We start from the raw sequence: 22,741 nt of genomic DNA on the forward strand, positions 1-22,741 counted from the left end.
ATCTTCACATGCATTCAAGACGCATTCAGCACAATTCTAAGAAATAGCAAAATGGTAGATTTCAGTGTCTAGATCTCACCGTGACACATCTGCTGATGAAAGTCACGCGAGGTCAAGCCTATTTGTTTACGCTGTGAAACTACAGACCTGAAACGCTTACTAATTATATACAATACACAACAAAGTATGTCCGCATGCGTTTTATCATACTGCTCATTTCATTCACTTACATTTCTCCTTGCTGCTGTTGTTGAGCAGGTATTCTCCGTCTGGTGTCTTGGTGCTGGGGAAGTCATCCTCATCATCCTCTACCACTAAGGGGACACAAAGAACCACACACCACATTACAACCACACATGTTCACATTACAACCACACACCACATTACAACCACACATTACACCACATTACAACCACACACCACATTACAACCACACATTACACCACATTACAACCACACATTACACCACATTACAACCACACACCACATTACAACCACACACCACATTACAACCACACATTACACCACATTACAACCACACACCACATTACAACCACACATGTTCACATCCACGCCCTCAACCATAGTTGTGCAGTTTTTAACTTGATCTATTGCACCCTGTATTTTGAACTGGATAAGATGCTTTTAGACATCATCATCATCATCATCTGTCTATATGGGCGTCTTCAGTGTATATTACTACTCCTTGTCTATAGTTCATCGATCTTATGCACAATGGACCAGGGTTTCCCAAACTTGAATTATTTATTTTGCTTTGCTGTACTTTTCCTGCCAATCTGCCACGGCCCCCCAAGCACTACCTCACGCCCCCCCCCAGGGGTCCCCACTTTGAAAATCACTGCAATAGACTGTTAAAATCTGCCGTGAGCCATTTCCTTCTGTGTGTGCAAGTATACTTGTCCCAAAAAAACTAGATTCTCACGCAGCCATCTGGGCTTTTACTACATAAAAGAAAGAACAAAAAGTACAAAGAAAACTATTTGAAGGTACGTGCTGTTTGAACATTTTCCAAAGAGGGGTTTCGTAATATAACACTACACGCAGTTGAAAGACTCCCCTTTGTGATTTTTGTGTTTGTTCTGCGGTAGGGGAGTGTCGATACTGTACTGTACCTTTGTCTCTCTGGAAAACGTCTCTGGACACCTCGTCGGCGCAGTTGTCAAAGTATCTCTGCAGCGTGTCCACCTGTCGGCACAGAATGTCCCGGAAGGTTTCCATCTCCGCCAGCTTCTCCCGCAAACTGTGGCCCTTCTGCTCACACACGCACACACACAGAGGGCAAAACCAGGTCAAAAACATTTAGCCTCTCATTGTGTTTTTGAGGTGTAATGGAAACAAACTTTTTAATTTGGTAAATATGGCGCCTTTTTCCATTTTCCACTTGCTTCAGATTCACTTCAGAGTTCAGATCACTAGAGAGATCAAAAAGCACTTCACAAATACAAATGGGTAATCTGCTTGCCAAGACAAGAATAATACATGGCAATAAATAGAACTATACACATCGTTTTTGTATCAATAAGAAAACAGAAGAGTTTAATAAAGACACAATGGTTTCACACAATACTAGTAGTTCTCCTTTTCTTTAACGAATATCATCCAAACAACTGATAGGTTTAGATATCCCAATGTTACAAGACAAAAAGATGTGAGAGCAGGAGGATGTTTCAAACAATAGTCCCAGCGGCTTATCGAAATGGAGAAGTTACGATCAGATAGGGATCGTTTCCACATACAAAAGAGAAACATTTTACCTCCTTAGAAATGTACACCAATTTTGATATGATACTGAAATGACTTGTACACTTTTGGGGAAATAAAATGTATGTGGAACTGCCAATTGTAACACCTCCCTTCACAAGCAGGTTGTGACACAAAATATAAATAATTACGATAATTATGACAACAATTCAAACAATCATTCATCAACACTGTCTGATGTTGAGCCAAAGCTCAAATAATGATAAAACAAAAGTGTGGTGGAGCGGAGGGGAGAATCTAATTCAAATGCTAAGTGGACAGGTGCCACTGACCGAGGTAAACCGACCCAATTCTCTGAGACAAAACAACAAAAGGAGACATAAAGACAAAAGAGGGTCTGTGTAGGTGGGCCTCTCTTTTCTACTCACCCTGAATGAGGAGGTGGAGGTGGCGGAGAAGCCACTGGCTGCAGAGGTGAGGGACAGGGTGGAGCCATGGCGACGCAGGCTGGACTCGGACCCGTAGCCAGACTCTGCCTGCTCAGGAGGAAAGACAGACACACAAACACACAGACACACGCACAGAAAGAAAAACAAACATCCATCATCAAAAGGCAGAACATAAATGGCACCAAGACAAAATATATTTCAATCACTTTTCACACAATTTTTTTAGTAAGTAATAGAAGAAGAGCTTGGCAATCCAGATGTGTAACCCAACATTGCAAATATTTGCAAGGCCATCAAGAAAACAAATACAACACACGCACGCACGCGCACACGCGCACACACGCACACACAGGAGTGGGCCCTGTGTTTAGTCCGGGAATTTAGTTCAATTCAGTCCAGTTTGATATGGAGGAGGAATTTCGAGCCTTCTCAGCATCTGACCCTTTCAGCAATTACTTCATTTTAACTCTCGCTACTATTTTCCTCTGTAATGCTGGCCTCTGATGCTACAGAATAGATACATTTCATTAATTCGTCGATGACACTGAATAAACCATGATATGTTCGTTTTAACTGTGATTTGTGTATTTGCATGATTTTGTCTATTGGTTCCCTCCCAAGTAAATCTCGCTAGCCGTTTCCTCTGTGGTCCTGGCCTCTCCATGCCTACTGCATTCTCCTTCAGATTGCATCTTGATCCTCTGAAGCTACAGAAACATTTTATTAAGAGTTTTCCATGTTGCCGATTAACATACACGTATTTATCCTTTCATTCATTGATTTATTTATTTATTTAATTGTGGTTGTGGTCATTTTTTGCATGATTTAGTCTACTACCTATATGACATCACAAACATCTTGCCTAACTCTCTTCCTCTACCTGGCCCTTCAGTAGTCTTGACCTCCTCGGGATCATCAGTAGCACTGGAAGTGGTCTGCTGCTCCAATACTAGAAAACAGTCCATAACAATACAAATATATTCAACATTGCGTTGATAACAACTTGGGTTATTACCAGTGCAGATCACCTCTATGGAATTGCACGGTATGACAGCGAGACGGAATATGCTACAGTTGCAGAGGAAATAAAGCGTGACAGCACATTTGGAAGTGTTCGTCAAAATTGTTCTTTAGTTTACACACTGCAAGCACGGGATGTAGGCAAGCGTGCCTGCATGTACGCATTTGTGCTCAGTTCGAAGTGGTTAGAAAACCAAAAAAACCTAGATTGTTCCTTTCACAGCAAAGTGCGCAGCGCAGCGCCTGAACGGGTCCACCAGTGGGAGCCCAGACAAGTGCTCATTGCAACTTGAAAACAGAACTCAAGTCTATTTCCCATGCGGGCATGTGCATGCTCAAATTATAACGAATGGCCTAGGACGGTTAGAACATGATGTTGATTCCCACGGATAGAACGCATATGCAGACTGTAAAAAGGACAACTAAAACACCCCAACGTGCTACCGCTGCCCCCGTCCCTGCGTCCATGTGCAATATTACAGCACTTCCCTACTCATTTAAATTGTTTGACATGTATTTAACAACAACAAATGTGACAGCCCCCATTTAATATTGCGTTGACAAAATATATGCACGCCTGTGGAAATTCAGGATACAGTTGATGAGGAGATAAAGCGTGATGAAGCCTTTGGCAACTGTTCATCAAAAATGGTTAACTGGATTGTAAATATGGAAAATGTGTATACAACACTTTACAGCACCAAAAGCTGACAGTTAACTGATGCACATTTTTGCCCAGTTATAGCCTATTTGAATAGACTAAGCTTATGTGATGAGATTCACAACCAGGCATATTACCCATATCTCTCAACTACCAGCTTGTCTTAATAGCTGTGTTAATTTAGCACATTTGGATGCCAACTCAATTCTTTTTAAAAATGATTACCCTCTCGGCTTTACCTGGCATCTTTCTGCCCTCCAACACTGACGCACGCTGCTTCGCGCCAATGTTATTTAAAAGACGAGCTGTGGGCCAAACCATCTGAAATGGTAGCCGCGCTGGCACTGTGAATTTATGCAGACTACAGTTGAATTGATATTAATGCAAGAATAAGATGAGTGAATTTTTCCCCCCATGATCCAAGCAGGCCACATCGATGACCTGCAGAATAAAAGTAATTCCCAAACCAGCTTTGCACACCAGTTTACAGCAGAACGACAAAATCTATTTCAGTCACTTTTCATATTAAATCTAAATTTTGTTTAATTAAGACTAACAGGAAAAGGAGCAGGGTAATTCCAATGTTCCACCCCAACATTGCAAACATTTGCACTGGCATCAGGACAACAAACGAACCGAAAAGACAGTCACAGAAGACACAGTCACAGAGCCTGAACAGCCTCGGCTCCCCTCCCCTGGGCCTAGCACACAACTCTGTTGATCAAATACACACAAGAGTGACACCTTTAAAAACACAGGTAGCAGGATTAACATAGCTTCCTTGTAGGTTTCCCTTGAGCAGGCAGGGCTGTCTGTGCAGCTGTAACTAAACACCTTGCCCAGAAGCGAACCACCACAACCCCTTGGAGGCCAAGCAAGTCAAGCCGAGCAGGCCCCCATGTAACCCGAGGAGCAGGAGACTTCTACAACAGGAGTCCAGTTCCACGCAGCTGTGTGACAGGAAGGATTCAATTATCGGCTGCTACTGCGCGCGGGCACACAGTCACACACACAACTGAAGAGGCCAGATTTACAACCAGGTGGAGGTTGGGGGGAGGTGAACGACAACGAGCTCGACCACCTCTCCTCCTTTACGGACGCACCAACTTCACAAAAGTAGACGACCAGCTCAGTACAGTACAGCAGAGCTTACGGATCAGTTGCTATGAGACCAATGGGTCATGAGTTTGTGGCTGTCATGCGTGTGCACACAGACCCAACCTAAGACAACGACAGCTAGCTTGAGTCACCTCCCACCAGTACAGTCAGTCACCGTTAACGGCTGCAGCAATCAGTGATTTATGGAGCGGCAGGGAAAGAGATGTGAAATGAGAAAGAGAAAGAGAGAAGGGGGTGGGGGGGGGGGTTGAGAGAGAGGGAGGGATGGAGGAAAAATTATCACACACACAGCTACCTGCCAACAGCAAAAAAAATGTTTTTTTTTTTTATCTCTGCAACAGCCAGGGGCAGATGTGCAAGGCTCGGAGCGAACAAACATGTGTAAGACAGAAAAAGAGAGCGAGAGAGAGAGAGCGAGAGAGCGAGAGAGAGAGAGAGAGAGAGAGAGAGAGAATGAGTGCAAGTGTGTACAAGAAAGAAAGCAAGCAAGTAAAACCAGTGAACAAGCGAGCTGGTAAAAAAAGAAGTGCACATGCAAAGCACCGTTCGTTTTCTCCCCCGAGCGCAGAGTGCTAGGTTGTTCAAGCTAAAAGCGTGCAGCAAAACGAAGCCCCCCACCATTCGGCCATTCCAGCAGCCAAAGCAGAAGAAGGAGGCGCCGCCGCAGTCGCGCCCAGCCGGCTGGACCATGGTAGTGGACGCTCCTGCTGCCCACCTCCTGCCGGACGCCAGCGCCGCACCGCCAGGCTCCCAGTCTCCACAGCCCACTGCTCCCAGCGTGTCTGGAAGCGAGCGTGTGAGAGCGCGCGCGTGTGTGTGTGTGTGGTGCAGACCCCGCCCCAAGTGCTGTTGCTAGTGCTGGTGGCTTCCCCTCTGGAAAAACCACTCAAACATGCAGAAAAAGCATCGTTCTCTTCTGCCCCTTAAAAGGTGAGCGCAAAGAAAGGAAGCAAAGGAAAGGCAAGGATGGAAAAGGAAAAGAAGGCAAAAAAAGGGAAGAGCACAGAGTTGCAAGGAGTGGAGTTGCTGTGCGCATGGATTTGACAAGCAGCGTTGAGGCTGGAGGAGCGCGTTCTTTGGTGGTTCAGCATGACATGAGGGATGTGAGGAGAGAGAGAGGGAGGGAGGGAGAGACTTGAAGAGACAGAAGAAAGAAAGGAAGAGCGAGCGCAGCTGAGGGAGGGAGGAGAGAGGTAAAGCATGCCTAGTGACAGAGGGGACTCAGTGAACATGCTCAGCTCAGGCAGAGAGGCGCGAGAATGCTGCTCTGAATGCTTCCACCCCCTCCATGCCACACACACACACGCATGCGCGCACACACACACACACACACGCGCACACAGACACACACACACAGACCACCACTGACATTATTACAGCCCTCAGAAGCCTCCCACTGCCGCTGCAGACACCGAACAGAATCCATCTCAGCTGTGGTCTGGCATGGCAACGGAGTGGGAGAGAGAGAGAAAGAGAAGGACAAGGGGAAAGAAAGAAGAGGATGGGAAGAAGAAGGAGGAAGAGGAAAGAGTGAGGAGTGGGAGAGCGGAAGAAAAGAGCATGTGTAGGAGGAAGGAGGGGAGAGGGGGAAAGAGCGACAGAGAGTGAGTGTGGAGGACGGAAAGGAGAGAAGGGATGGGAGGGAAAGAGGGGGAGAGAGTGCACGACAGAGAGAGCGAGAGTGGACCGTCTGCGTTTGCATCTCAGACGGTCAACAGATGCAGACCACTGTACGGCTCCAGCGCGAGGGTGTGTAACGTGTCGTCCTGTGAGTAGCAGCAAAGCATGCAGACTGGTTTTGCTAATTTAGCACTTGTGCTAAAACGGACTCAAAACGCATCCGGTATGCCCAGTGTGTTTCTGCCATGCCTGCAATAAACTAATTGAATTACATTGATTGATATTCCCATAAAGCATCGTTCAGCGCAGCCCAACCTCATAACATGGGGTATATCGAGAGCATTTCCACCCCTCTCCCCCATTTCTCCCTCTTGAGGAAGCCCGTCCATAACTGGGTTAGTGGGTGCGTCTGCTGGGCTGTGCCACTAAAGGTGCGTGGGAGAGGGGGGGATTTTCTCCAGCTGAGTAAAGAGCTGTGAGGTGCGCCCTGATCTCCCATCTGCCTGTTCCCCCAACCTCCCCTTTCTGATTCCTGATATCCGCACAGCCCTGCTGGTGGTAGGAGAGAGCTTTTCAGAGCCGCTGCACTGCAGTGTGACTGTGTGTGTGTGCGTGTGCGTGTGTGTGTGTCTAAGTAAAAGCTGTGTGTATGCACCATGAGACAATACATGCATAATTTATCGACTTCTGTGCAGATGACAGTATCCATCTCGTGTGAGAAAAGCAGAGAGTGACGGAGAGGGGATTGGGAGGGGCACGAGAGAGAGAGAGAGAGAGAGAGAGAGAGAGAGAGAGAGAGAGAGAGAGAGAGAGAGAGAGAGAGAGAGAGAGAGACCGACCATGCAAGAGTTGACGAGCAAGGAAGCATGAGAGCGAGAGAGCGCGCGCGCGAGAGAGAGAGAGAGAGAGCGAGAGAACGAGATGGAACGAACAAGAGAGAGAGAGAGAGCGAGAGAACGAGATGGAACGAACAAGAGAGACAGAAGAGACGCGTCTAGTCACTCCCCGGTGCCAACGCCCACACAGGCTGGTGTCCATTAGCCCACTGAGAGGCCTGACCACACGACTCACAACACTGAACTCACCGGCGCCCAACATCGGCAGCACGCACACACACATGTTTATTTTTCTACTTTATTTTGAAGGAGATGAGCACAATAACACATTTCACAACAACACTTGATGTAAGAGGCGCTGAATATTCAGAGATGCTGATAACAGTAAATGATGAGTGAGAGTGAGAAAGGGAGCGAGGTAGATAGAGGGAGAGAGAGAGCGCACCAGAGAGACTTTGATAGGAATAATGATCACAAGAGCTTTAGTGTGAATGAGAAAACAGACATTGATGTGTGTGCGTGTGTGTTGACATGGAAACAGCCATTCCCTCCTTGCCTTCTGTTTTAGTGCCGGGTGGGGGTGAGGGGGGTTGGGGTTGGGGTTGGGGTTGGGCAGCTAGCAGGCCTGCCTGTGTGATTCATCACCGGGTGGACGGTAGCTGTAGCCGTGCCGTTGCTGGTGTGGTCTGGGCCGGCCGTGCACAGCACAGCAGAGCAGAGCAGAGCAGAGCGGGGCCATTCCACCTGCTCAGCACAGCAGGGCTCTGGATCAATAGCACTCTGCTGAGTGGCCACAACGCAACATGGCCGGAGACGAGAGACACAAATAGAAACGCACAAGAGTGAGAGGGCCGCCTCTCCTCTCCTCTCCTCCTCCCTCCATGCCAGTAGCACACATAACACTGACACTCCCCATCAAAACAACATGTCTGGGGAAAAAAACACACACACACACACTTCTCATCTTTCCACATTAGATGCATGTTCATGCATGCACACACACAAACACACACATACAGACCTACTCATCTCAGATGCACGTGCACACTTACACACACTTACACACACACACGCACGCACCAGTAGTTTGTCATTACGGCTTTTATAGGTTGAACTTTAGTCGAAAAACCATGCTGTCAAATGCTCCCATGAGTGAACCCTGCTGAGTTCAAGTACAACCACAGCGGAGGAGAGGACAGGTGCAGGTGGGGGTGGGGGAGGGGGAGGGGTTTACTGCCGTTACCTGGAGCAGTGGCAGCCAGTGAAGGGCACCTGTGTGTGTGTGTGTGTGTGTGTGTGTGTGTGTGTGTGTGTGTGTGTGTGTGTGGTGTGTGTTACGCAAGAGCTCGAGCTCAGACGCTTCCCACGCCAGGGCTCATTCCCAGCAAACAAGTCGCATGGGGCGCTTTGCTTTCGGTTGGTTATGACATCCAACTTCCAACGGCTGACTCATCAAAACCCCCGTTGGCAATCCATGACTCGCCTTGAAGCCATTACGGCTCCGAACGACGTCTAATTTAGAACGCTGCGGTGACTAGCCTGTTACTCAAGGGTATCACCTAAGGGCGGGCCAGCCCGTGTGTGTGTGTGTGTGTGTAGGTGTGTGTGTGTGTGTGTGTAGGTGTGTGTGTGTGTGTGTGTGTGTGTGTGTGTGTGTGTGTGTGTGTGTGTGTGTGTGTGTGTGTGTGTGTGTGTGTGTGTGTGTGTGTGTGTGTGTGTGTGTGTGTGTGTGTGTGTGTGTGTGTCAGCAACAGGGAGCTTAGCGGGTATAAGTCGCAGGCGTATAATCTCAGCTACCTTAGCCCAGCCATTGCACAACCACCGTGACAGCTGGCGAGACGTGTGCACACTCAGGGGGCCAATTCAGTCATCGGCCAGCAGGTGGTGCCGAGGCTCCTTCACACGAGAGTGCAGCTTGGCAGCAGAGAGGGACACGGCTGGTCAAAGACCAAGAGTAACCCCGGCAGCAGCAGCAGCAGCAGGAGGAGGAGGAGGAGGGGGGAGGGGGGACAAAGTGAGCTGAATCGAGCAGTGTGTTGTTGTGTGCACCCCCTGCACCATTGGCTACCTGCTATGTTTGAGTGTTTCTGCTCAATTATAGAGACACTAGATCAAAGGATCAGAGGTTCAATGACATTATTTGTAGAAGCAGATGTTAGGGGAGAGCAACCAAAGTTAATGCCACTATTGTTTTTACTGGATTATTTAAGAAGCACGTTCATTGCTTGTACATTAATGGCTAATTAACGCAAGGCTTTAGCTGTGGTCTGCCATTTCAAAAACATTATTGGCCCATGAACACATATAAAATAAAGTTGTCAGATGCATAATGTTGTGGTGATTGGGTTGCATGCAGATAGCTTGACATCAGTTTTGCATTCCAAGAACCAGTAACAGACCTGGAGTTAGTGGCGTTCTATAGCCCATACTCCTTATCCAAATGGTGCCTGTTGGTTATTTATTAGCAGGAAATGGAAAGTTGCTTTGTGATGCAAACCGAAAAATACTCGTTTCTTCTCTGCGAACCGTGACGACAGCATGGACGTCAGCAGGTTCATCTGGGTAGCACATGGTCACATACAGAAAGGTTCAGAGCCCGGTATGAAGGCGGCTAGTTCGCAAGTAAGCATTTAGTTCAGAACTTACATTCAGTTTATTTCGTAACTAGTGTGGGAATGGGCGTTAATGCCAATGCTGTTTTCAGGGGCCGACCAGAATGTCACTAGCAGGTTCACCACTTTCTGCAGATTCTGTAGGTAACTTAGCCAGGAGGTAGATCACTAAACGATGTTCAGATTTTTTCAGGACTCTTGGTGAAGGAGTTTTCCCTGAGTAGCAGCAGCGGCTATCTCTACGACATCTGGACACTAATGTCGTTGAGGAGAGGAGCACCAGAGCGCCAGATGTGACATGATTTCCAGCCCAAAAAGGGTTAAAAAAAAAAAAAAAAACACCTGAAGGAACTAATTCCTGCCCAATTTCAACCAAATTCTACCGATTTCTATGGCCCAAAAAATCTGCAGAAAATCCCACCCAATGCTCTTTTTTATACCCGCAGAGAGCCACCCTAAACCGCCCAATCTGGCAACACTAGCACTAGCCTAACATCTCTCTCCCACCTGCCCGTTCCCCTCGCCCCCTTTGACCAATGCCACGTAACCCAGCCAGACACCGTCCTGTACCAGCCCGCCAGAGCTTTACTGTAAGTCGCCCACACAGCAGCCCTGGCCTGGCACACTCACAATGGCCTATTTTTTGGGGGAGGGAAATCCTGCATCTGAATGGGCAATGGGAGCAGATTAGAGCTCCTGTGTAAATAGCAGGGTATTTTCTTTCCCTCGCACCATACAGGGTTGTGTGTGGCGGCGTACTGGTGAAGTTTTTACAGGATTATAAATTGGAATTTGTCCACACCCCCTTCTAGCTGGGCATAAAAACTAACAAACATGTGAATGGTAATGCTAAATCTGACTAAACAAATGACTCGCTGAATATAACTTTGGTAAATACAGTCATTGGTAATAGCACCCATACACAACTTTACTCTCTCTCACTCTCCCTCACACACATGCACACACACACAAGCTTACATAAACACACTTGCACGCAGACACACTCCCTCATAGCCTAAGAACAGCCTCTAATTGAAGGCACACTCATCGGCTGAAGGCTAATGATCCATCTCCTTTCCATTCCGGTGATTCCCCGCATTCCCGTGACGACTGGAGGGATCACGACCCCACCACATTCCTAAGGCCACACCCTTTCATTCTCTACCTCACCTCTCTCTCTCCCTCTCTCTCTTTCTCTCTCAGTAGTGGGGGGAGTGAGCTGGAAATACCACAGGGGGGATCCATCAACGGGAAGCTACTCAACGCAGGACAAGGCAGCACAGCACAGCACAAACACACGCCAGCAGACAGACAACACCCTGTGTTTCATCCACCAACAGGCGGGGAAATGTCAGGCATACTTTTCATACTGATCTTCCCCTCTAGCTCAGGCCTTCTGCATTTTTCCTGCCAAGGGACCCCTCGGCTGGTAGCAACATGGCAGAACGACTCAGAGGAGTACACAGTGTAAACCAACTGACATACGATAAACTACAACCTAGAGTTGCTCATGGAGCTCGGCCATGCTGACAAGTAATCTGCGCACAGTGTCATGTAGCCTCAATTTGCACTGTTCTGCCAGTAGAATGCTTCACAATTCGTTTACAAAACAAGTCCGACAGGCGGACAACAGATGCGTCCGTCTATGCCCGTTCTGAACCTTTTTTGCCCAAACGCCCCCTTGGCCTCCTCATAACCTGTCAAGGCAATTTATCAATAAGCCTACCATGTACTGTATAAGCCTGGATTTGAAAGTACCATAGGATTTCAACAGTGTTGGGCAATTTACTGAAAAACTGTAATGCATTGCTGATTACATGTTACTGTCTTTTCAAAATAATCCCTTACACTACATTTAGCAATGTGGGGACCTAAGGCGAATTTAGCTTAGGGGGGCCATCGGTCCATCCCATATCACATTTTTTTTTAACATAAAATCTCTATTTTTGTTAGGCTATTTTTTTTTTTAAATCAAATTTTTTTTTTTTTTTTTTTTTTTTTTTTAATTACAAACATAAAAAACAGGCAAACATTACAACCCTTTCTGGACAGATTTCAATGAATAGGCTATTTGCAATTTTGCATAGGCCTACATTAAATAAACTAAAATGTGAAATTCTCTTTTCACTTTAATATGAGAGCAGTGATGTCCCCCCCTCACTGAAGTGTTATTTCATGTGTGAGCATGATGCTGTCACCTATTTGAAGTGACGTTGATGTTGGATTTCATGGAATACTTTTAAATGCCGCTTTGGGAAGAAAACAGAGTAGGCGACAGGTGAACTGTATTTCTGTCAAAACAGTGGTTTGCAGGCGTTTGCGTTTTCACGTGGATATTGTCTTCGTGGACCGTAACAGACAAACCGTAAGTTCCATAAACTAATCAATGAGACATTGGCTACGTGTACATGATGTTTTTAAGTCCGATTTAATAAATGCGATTTAAATAGATCGGATTAAGAGTTATTTTGCGATGTGTATACATGGCACTTTCACTTAAATGCGATTAAACGTCTGGGGAACATAAAGCATTGCGATTGGACTGAGGACGCACGTGCTGAGCGAGCCAAATAAGGCACGGGGGCGTGGTTCAATGCCACCGAGATGCAGGTCATCTTCCCCACGAAAATCGTTGCCTCAGGCGGACTGAAATCACAACATTTCCCCCTTTCTCCCTGGATCATTTACAATGCTACATTAGCTACCCTGTTAGCATAGAAAAACGAGTGGTCAAATGGTAATGTGGAGTAACTTTGTTGTGCTTCATTACTTCGTGGGGCACTTTTACATCAATATATGGAAGCCACAACATTTATAGTCGCTTAGGGACTTTAAATTAAGCAAAACTTTCATGTGAAAATCAACAGGAAGTGCCGCCATGTTTTTCTCACTGGCAAAGAGCACGGTTGGTTTGCACGCATGAGCTCCAGGCCAAAACTGAGCGACTGCCACCTTGTGGACACAAGAGGGAATCACAGGAGGGAATCACAATTCAGAAACGCATCACGGGAGGGAAACACATCACGGGAGGGCGGACGGACGGACGGAGGGACGGACGGACGGACGGACACCAAAGCCTCTTATAGAGATGCGTGGGACGCATCTAAAAACTTTATGACTTGGTCATTGCCATTCTGGCAACAACTTGCTTATAACAGGGACTTTGGGGTTGAGGAGGAATTCTGGTGGGGACGAGAACACCTGTGGACCCTCCAAAGAATCATGGAGCTCCAGGTTGAAGATCTCTGACTGTACCCATTCGTCATAACAGGGGGAGATGGGAGTGAACTGAACATTCCAGAGGCCACATCCATCAACGGGAAGTGAGGTCAGCACAGCGTGCCACAGAACAGCACAGCACCGCTCGACAACACCCTGAATGTACTTCCATCTCTCTTGACACACAGGGAAACGTGACACATCTTCCTATACACTAGTACTATACTGCTGTGTGTACATCTGCGCGCGCGTGTGTGTGTGTGTGTGTGTGTCCAGAGCTGAGTCAAGTCAAGCCAGCCTACCCAATCAGTATCAAGTATGTGAGTCAGAAAAGGGGTACACCAAAGACAATACGCTGAGCAAGAATACAAGGTGAGTCAGTCCTTCCATGGACCACAACGCTTACTACATAATGGAAGTTGTGTCAAGCATGCTTTTCATACTGATCTTCCCCTCTAGCTCAGGCCTTCTGTATTTTTCCTGCCAAGGGACCCCTCGGCTGGTAGCAACAAGGCAGAACGGCTCAGGAGTACACAGTGTAAACCGACGTACCGACATACGATAAACTACAACCTAGAGTCGCTCATGGAGCTCGGCCATGTTGACAAGTAATCTGCGTGTAAAGTCATGTAGCCTCAATTTTCACGGTTCTGCCAGTAGAACGCTTCACAATTTTCACGATGAAAAATTGACAGTCAAAAGCTTAATGCTGAAAAAATAAAAACAGCACACAGAACACTAAAAAGTTGTCAAAGTGAAATTGATGGTGGGACACAGCTAGTAAAAAAAAATAAAGTACAATGGCCTCGACAATGGCCTGCATTTCTCAGATTAGTGTGGCCATGGGGCCGCAGATTTGTGGTGCAGGCAGGCAGCTAATAAAGCTGCCCTTGAGAACCTTATCTCCCAGGGACCAGGGGAGTAGGGAGAGAGAGCGAGAGAGCGAGAGAGCGAGAGAGCGCAAGCTACTGCAGTACTGAGGTCTGGAGCAAGCGCCCACAACCTTTCAACACTGCACTCACTACTACTACACTACACACTTACATTTACTATATCAGATGCAGCAACAAACCCACATCCGATACCACCGCCCTGCACTGACCACTTCCATCAGATCAGAGGTGAAGAGGTGATGCCCTTTTCAAGGGTGTACAACAAATTGTGACATACTGTTGTCAATAATCAGAAGATGTATGGTATCTGACAGATTTGTGCTAATTAAGATCAACCGGTTCAGAAAATGTAAGCTAGCCAACTACCTCCCATCGGGGTTGAGCACTGGTAACCAGGGTAATTTGGAGGGTAGAATGAAGGAGTGGTGGAGTCATTGGTAATAGATTATGAAGGAGTCATTGGTAATAGATTATGTCTACTACACTACACACATTACCACCATCTACTACAGATGCAGCAACAAACCTGCATCCACTACCAACACCATGCAGAAGGTGAAGGTGTGATGCCCTTTTCAAGGCCACGGAAGTTACTGCTGTTACTAATTAGCATATTCGTGCTAGTTAAGATCAGCTGGTTTAGAAATGCAAGCTAGCCGTCAGAGTACTAACCAGGGTGCGAATGTCCACCCCACCGTCTCAATGCAACCACACAGATGTTGCTTATAATAATAATTTAAAAAAAAAGTTCTTCTGGATTTTTGACAAATCACACCTGGCTGATAAACATCAACTGCATCAGAGCTCATCATTTCTGGGTTTTTAAAAGTACAATATAATATACAATTGGCTGACACTTTTATCCAAAAGATCAACTTCCTAGCCATTAGGCCACAGCTGCCTCTCACACACTCTTGTGACCCTCTCAGATTTGGAACGCTTCAGAGAGAAAAAGAGGGGGGGAGGGAAAAAAAAAGTTACATAATGTGTGTTCTGTGGCCTTTGCACAACAAAACCCACAACCAAGCAGCCGAGGCTAGATGACAGGGGCACGGAGCGGGGGTGGGGGGGGGTGGGGAGCAGAGCAGACGGCTTCAGTTCAGTCATCTGGCACAAGGCTCTTCCGTGCTGCCTAAGGACACGAGGAAAGAATGAAGCCTCTTTAACGCCGGTCACAAGACATCAGGCAGGGGTCAGAAACGGGGCCAGTCAATTTCTCGAAAAAGCTTACAACGCACCGTTAGCCAGCGAGAAGAACATTAAGACAAACTGGACTTCAACGTAAACGCATCTTGTTACGTTTCAGCCTCCCGACTTGAGAAACCTTTTCCAACACTTTGCCCCACAGGCCAACACGCACAACACAAGACACTGACGCAATCTCGCACGACCTCCCAACCGTGGTTTAAAAACGGACCCACGTCACAAGTCAGACAGCAAGACACAGCACGTGTTCAAAGGGGAGCTTCAGAAAGGGAGGATAGGGCAACGCCTGACTCACGCTGCATGCGGATGGACAGTTGTGTCAGACCTTTCATCTCCTGACCTTTCACAAGTTCCTTTCTTCTCCCTTCTCAGACACTGCTGCACCATAAATGGATGACTAAATTGGCAATGCCAAGGAGAGACCGAGCAGGCTGAAGACACATCAATTCTGGGATGGTAGAACTAGGACCGTAACGCCACACCACACAACAGCAAAGCACCAGCACAAATGCCACAATAAATAAAAACATGGTCCACATCTGTTGGAAAAACACCAAGCATGTCTTTGAACCGAGACTCATCAAGCACATCATGCATTTCAAGCACGTCCTGCTCCTTAGGGGTCAGCCATCAAGCACCCAGGCCAATTTGTAGTCTAAATCCCCCATCTCTTTGGAAACACAGACTCCATGAACATCATGTAATATAAATCACCTGGCCCTACACCACAGTCACACATCAAGACAGCTCCTAGGCCAATTTGTGGCAGTTGAGGAGCGGCGCGAGTGAGGCCTCAGTCTTATTATGATGCCAGTTATTCATTTTCACAATGCTTTGGCCTGAGGGCCTTTTTTGTACGTTTGAACAAGTGCAACAACAAATCACTGGCATCGGAAGAAGTGTGCAGTCTCCCTCAGTGTGCATCCGGTCACCAGCAGGGTGCTTCTGGGGCAGGGCGGGGTTGTTTTTTTGTTTTTTGTTTTTTTTACCTTGTGTAGCTCGATGCTCTCGATCCACTGCTGCCTGTGCTCGGGGTCCTCGGCCCTCAGGTACCACAAACTGTCGTTCACGCTGATGTCAAAGCGGCACTCGTCAAACTCATGAGGCTGAAACAGAAAACCAACAAAAAGGGGGAAAAAAACACAAGTCAGTTTGGCAGACAAATCTGGAACTTGAATGGGGGATGTGGGATTGGGAGGGTGCTGCTGAGTGAGGGTGTGTGTGTGTGGGTGTGTGGGTGTGTGTGTGTGTGTACTGATGGCAAGTCAGGTCATGCTAGTACAAGCGTTGCAGTTTACTGCGCACCAACACAGGCAAGGTCACTATGCCCGAGAAAGCCCAACAGACTGTGAAGAGGAACCGTAACGCCTGTACCCACATAAACTCATCCAACAGTAAAGGATCTCAGCACTGGCCAAAGCACAGCCAGAGTTTGGGAGGTCTTGCAATATTCTTAGATGTCTGGGTGGTTGAATAACAAACAGCTTTAGTTAATCTGGAGGTATTGGTAAATCAGTTGACAATAGAGCCTGCAGTCGCATTTTCTCCACTACAATTATGCCTGCATGCTATTTATTAGCCGATTTAACACTTTATGTAATTAGCGGTAATGCATATTCTATGATAAACAGCACTTGAATTGAGTGGATGGGGGCCTAATTTGTGGGGGGACAGTGCCAAGCACTTTATTACAACAAATCTTCAAACCTATGCAGTGTTGTTGTTCCGCACACAATTCCGTTGCCTTGTCTGACAAAACTTAGCCGGGTTTATCACTTAATTGTGTTCTTTGAATAACCCCCTGGTCACCATCTTGCACAAATTGAGTCTGCCCCTACTTACTACTACAGTGTGAAATTTCACAGGAATGGAAGTGGGGCGGGGGCCGAAGACCAGTCATTACATACCCAAGATGCCTCGAGTTTTTCAGCAGAGAGCGATCCAAAACTATTGTAACAATGCCACGTCTGTGGCAAGAGACCACTAGCGTGTTTTTTTTGTTGTTGGAAAAAAAAAAACTAATTTCCTGTCGTACATTCTTCAGAAAATCAACAGGCCACGGACAGCTTTACTTCTGATTTTGATTTTTATTACACAAAAGCTGGGCTGTCACCTGCTTTAAAAGTAAGTTCCTACGGCAAAGAAAAAGAACCGAAATACGTAACAGTAAACTGTCACAGGATCTTGGTTCTCCTTTTCAGAACACTTCGTCAGAGTGTTTCACAAGATCCTTTCCATGATGAAAAGTTGTAATTTTTTTCATATATTGCACGATGACAGCTAAAAAAAACACAACAAAAACCCACTCAAACCTCAACTGCCTGGCAACATCAACAACACATCATAAACACCTCACTAATCACCGCTGTCTGTTTGTCTGTTGGTGAAAAGCCTCCTTTGTGGCTTGTTTTGTTCCTCATTCAGCCAGGTTAGTCCCCTTGTGATTCCAAATCTCATTTCCAATTCCAGGAGCCACACGCCCGTTTGTCCAGTGGTGACAAAACATTAACTCTGCATGTGGAGCGCTGCTGTGAAGGCTGCATGTCTCGACCCTTCATGGGTTCTTTCTTGCCCCTCACAGACACAGTGGCACTGCAGAATAACTTTGGTGGGCAAACTGAGAAATATTAACAGAGAGCTGGTAGGTGATTAAACATGTGTCCACTGGGGAATGACGAGAGCACACAACTGTGACATCAACTGGAGCATTTAAAAACAAAGGAGGACAGGTTGGAAAAACAACTCTGCATCTGACCTCAGAACAAGTAGAGAGATCAAATTAGCAACTAGTAAGTAACATTTAATAAGCTTCTACAACTGTTGTGAAGCAGAGAAACAGCGAATAAAAGGCCAGGTGTAAGGCATGGTATAAGCTACAGCAAGGCTATTCAAATGGCCAGATGCGGCCCTCGGACGGCAAGGTTCTGGTCCCCCCCACAAGCCCCTTGAAATACGTAATCGTTTTTCGTAATTTAGATAAAAGTACGGGTTCTGTATCGAGCTGAAACGGGTCACGGGACGGGGCAGGAAATTACATTTAAGAAATGCAAAACTTTCTAGGGGAGGACCCCGAGAACACCCCAGCTCAAATGAAGTGTCCCGCATTTTTTTCATTGACAGTCGGCAACCATAATACATACGTATAGTTCTGCCCCTTTACTGGGAGGAATTTGAAGAACTGGACCTCATTGACATTTAACTGAATACCTCTGATCTACAGTATGAGGAAGTACTCTGAAAATTGCAACGCCATTCAAACAAACACAGGCCCTTGCATATCTAGGACCCAATGCACTTTCCAGATGTGATGAGTAAACAGAAACTATGTCTAAACCAGAGTCCTGAAAAGATATGTCATAAAACCATCTCTAATGCAAAACAAATTGCCATTCTACACATTGGACATCCTTTATTGAATGTGGTCAAATGCTGTTCCAGTGGAAATAATTACACAAACATACATACACACAACAAGAAGCATGGTGCAGTCTGCAGGACACAGCCCTCACATCTAGTAACCAACACATGCTCCAAACTTGTTGCGCCCAAAAACTAACCAAGAGTCCTGAAAATAATCTGGTGTCACAGCTATCTCCAAGGCAACCCAATCACCACCACCAAGGCATAACACGCCTTTTAATACGTGCTCATACTTCATTTCTGTGCCAATAATTAGGAAGGATCCCTCATAAACACAGCCTATGAGATAGAGGTGAATGTGTAGGACACTGTGTCTCAGGGGGTATGCGGCAGTTAAGCACTGCAGTTGGCCAATCCATCCGTCATACAGATGCCCCATCTCAGGGACACTTCATGGACATCTCCAGGGAAAACTCATCTCCGTGGAAAAGAGATAGTCTGCTCTGCATGCAGTTGGCGTTCGTATATTCCTTATAAGTGCATGTTTGCAGTCTCCAACTTTGAGTGGTAAGGTCCTGTCACCGTCCCTCCAGAGCCCAAAAAAACTATTTAGAGTCAATACTTTCCCCCATAAACATCCACTCAATTTTCCTTGGGCTGCGCTGTGCTGCAGTTGTATATATATTGGGACAATGTTATACAAACAGACTTGAAAAGCAACCTAGATAGTCCATCAACCATGTTGCATACATTTTTTACCCAACAGGGACTCTCTGCTGTTCTCTTAAGAGTAAAGCTTTCTGTTGTGACGACAAGCCACAAATACCTTGCTTAATGTCGCCATTTGCAATCAAGAGCCTTTGGCAAAGTTCTAACAGTATTTAGGTAACATTAGAGCAGATCACAGACCATTTTAAACATTAAGATAACCACTTTATTCTCCAGTGGTTATGTAAAACAAGAGAATTAAGAGAAGACTGCAAAATATGCAAATCTGATGTCTAAAAACGTGTTGACTATCTGAATGGCCACACAAAGCCTACAGCAAATACTGTACACATTTAATCCAGATTAGCCCTGAAAATTGACTTTGTAACCCCTCTTTCCTCTTGTGACTGAATCGCATGCTTCCGCTTAAGAAAGTACACAAGTTCAGTATTAGTAAGACTATACCCATATAACATACATGAAATATGAAGTCAAATTATGCATTCAATAGTTGCGTACCAGTGAATAAAAGAACTTTGCTTTCGAGGACCAGTGACGTCTTCATTCACTGGAAGGATAAAGGCTATACAGGATATCGCATCACAATCTGAGGAAACGCTTACAAGCGTTTTCTGAGGAAATGGGTTTTAAGACTTGACGCCCCCTCTGGTTCTGCCGAATGGGTCTCATTAGACACATGCGGTGGAGGGTCACATGAGTTGTGCAGCGTGAGTTTTTCCATAAGGCGGCCTCTGTCTCTATATTCCTCGGCTGGCCTGGCCTTTTGCCTCGCGAACCCCAGGGGGGCCCTGGGCTACACATCTTGACCTAATCCTAGCAACACTCGCTGGGATTTTGCACATGGCAGGCGAGGGGAGTGACTCCTTTCCCTTCCCTTCCACTCCAGGGCTGACTCAACGTCCTGTAACTCAGGTGATTTGCAGCATTCACATGACTGACTTGGCCCCAGACACAGAAGATTGGGATTAGCAGGATGAGAAAACGGGAGAACACAGCGCCCTTTGAAAGCCTTGAGAGAGAGAGAGAGAGAGAGAGAGAGAGAGAGAGAGAGAGAGAGAGAGAGAGAGAGAGAGAGAGAGAGAGAGAGAGAGAGGGAGAGCGAGAGGGAGAGGGAGAGGGAGAGCGAGCGACTTACACAATGTCACAATACCACTCAGTCACAACACACAGGAGCTAAAACTACAGTGATGGTGACATGAATTTACACAGAGCATCCCTCTACGCCCATGGCAAAGAGCTTGACATTTAAACAGCTGAGAGGTCCAGTTGTCCATGACAAAACCCTTTTGACTTAAGATGCACTGGGATGAATGAGAGAATCTTAACAGAGTGTTACATCCACACACTTACAGTATAAATGTATTCTGATGCAGCATTTTATTCACTGACCAAATTGATCTAAGCGTGAAGCAAACACTAGGCCATCACTCAGGGCTCATGGAAGTGGAAAACTGCTCTTCTTTGGCCTTATTGAAATAGATGTTGTATATGACCTCAGATCTGCCATTATTGGAAAAACATGGTGATGTTCCACTATGTACATCTTGGAAGACTTTGAAATGGCCAGTTCAAGTTTTTGAACAATACCTGACTGTCATGTTTGGGTAATCAACTACAGTTCAATCATTGGTGCCAAAAGGGGTTGGCATTCGGCCAAAGTGAACACTCTTTCTCTCATCAGCCTGAATATGAGGCTGTGACTGATAGTTTGTTTTGGACAAAACGCAAAATAGAATCTGTCTGTACTGCAAGACAATAACATACAATACCTCACTGAGCCATTCTTTCGAGTTTGATGTTGACTTCTATTCTGTGTTTCAGCAGTTGAATGATCGTTTGAAGACAGGTGTAATAGCTTTTGAAGTTCAAAGAGGTCCTACCCAGCAAGAAAGAAAACGTTACAGAGAGTCTCCAGACTCTTTGTGCAAAAAGAAAAATATTCTGCTCCACCAGACTCTGCAAGAACAGCCCAAAAGCTTTGCATGTTCAAGACTAAGGGTCGACCGATATATCGACCGGCCGATATATCGGGCCGATATTTGCGTTTATTAAGTGTATCGGCATCGGCCGATACGCCCACCCCGAGATTTTGACTACAGACGGGCAGCTCTGTGTTGCTGGCAGACCCGCCACAATGCACGCAGCTGCGTCACCCCTCCCCCACTCATGGAGTAAAGTAAACAGCCTTGCAGGCTGCCACAAAGTTTTAGACTTTCAGATGCATCCTATTTTAATGTGGACACTGAATGACATGGCATGTGTAGGCCTAAAGGGAGAATGTTTCAGCTCCATCCATTTTCTGTAGGCCTACTGATTTTAATTCCCTGGTTCATTGTTCAGTCAATAATCACCACCATTTGCCATACTTTACCTACCGTTGTAACTGTGTCTACCGGCATATGTTTCAGCGTCTAATTTTCACCGCCTTTCAAAACGCGCATTTCATACCGTCATTAATTTATCAACTTCAATCTGTTTTAGCGACATAATAGGTAGCAAACATCACTTGCAAACTGGCTAAATTAAAATATTGTAAAACATGTCTGTAGCATATAACTCACCAGCATGCAGACTGCATAATGCAGCCATCTCGTTGAGCAACCAACCAGCTCTTCCAACGAGGGTAAACTACTGTTTTTATTTCCCTGGTTCATTGTTCGGTCATTTATCACCCCCATTTGCAATTGCGTTGTAACGAGTGCCTTCCAGCATGTTTCAGTGTAAATTTCCACCGCGTTTCAAAACACGCATTTCGTAGCGTCATTCATTTATCAACTTCCATCTGTTTAGCGATCTCTAATGAGTAACAAACATCACTTGCAAACTGGCTATTTCAATTCATAGAAGTTTATTTGGTTAGAAATACTGTGTAAAACAGTTCTGTAACATTTAACAGACCAGGTCACCGGCATGCTGTCACTTCCTCGTTCATCAACAAGTGAATGTTTCAATCTGAGTAAAATAGAGGGGTGTTTTCACTGGTGGGATTCTTTTCAATGTATCTTATAATATGAAAAAAAGAAAATGGTTTTACTTGTCTATGTGTTTTGTTTGCATTTCTTTGGTTTGTTATTTTGGACTTTTGTTTGTTATTTAGTTGATTTGATTTATTTTGTGAAAGGCCCTAGTAAATCAAGTACATATATAGTGAAAAAAATAGGCATAAATATTTAAACCCACAGTCCTTTGAATTTTTAATGCCTTATGTATACCTTTTTAGGTGGCTATAATACAGTATAGGCTACAGATGCTTGAAAAACTAGTTGCTCAGTGTGCTTTGTACATGACAGTTATT

At 45.9% G+C, this 22,741-nt stretch overlaps 1 protein-coding gene across 2 annotated transcripts in view; it reads right to left on the reverse strand.

Annotated features, from left to right (window-relative positions):
- cert1a (ceramide transporter 1a) overlaps window positions 1-22,741 on the reverse strand; it is a 42,382-nt gene that overhangs the window by 14,056 nt on the left and 5,585 nt on the right. For both annotated transcript variants that reach the window (XM_063187269.1, XM_063187267.1), the window contains exons 4-7: window positions 16,347-16,463; window positions 2,151-2,258; window positions 1,134-1,272; window positions 231-314 (exon numbers count right to left, since the gene is read on the reverse strand). In XM_063187269.1, coding sequence (XP_063043339.1) covers window positions 231-314; window positions 1,134-1,272; window positions 2,151-2,258; window positions 16,347-16,463 — 448 coding nt within the window. The remainder of the gene's footprint in view (window positions 1-230; window positions 315-1,133; window positions 1,273-2,150; window positions 2,259-16,346; window positions 16,464-22,741) is intronic.

This window comes from Engraulis encrasicolus, chromosome 21 (assembly GCF_034702125.1).
Source record: "Engraulis encrasicolus isolate BLACKSEA-1 chromosome 21, IST_EnEncr_1.0, whole genome shotgun sequence".
In the NCBI taxonomy this organism is placed as follows: domain Eukaryota; kingdom Metazoa; phylum Chordata; class Actinopteri; order Clupeiformes; family Engraulidae; genus Engraulis; species Engraulis encrasicolus.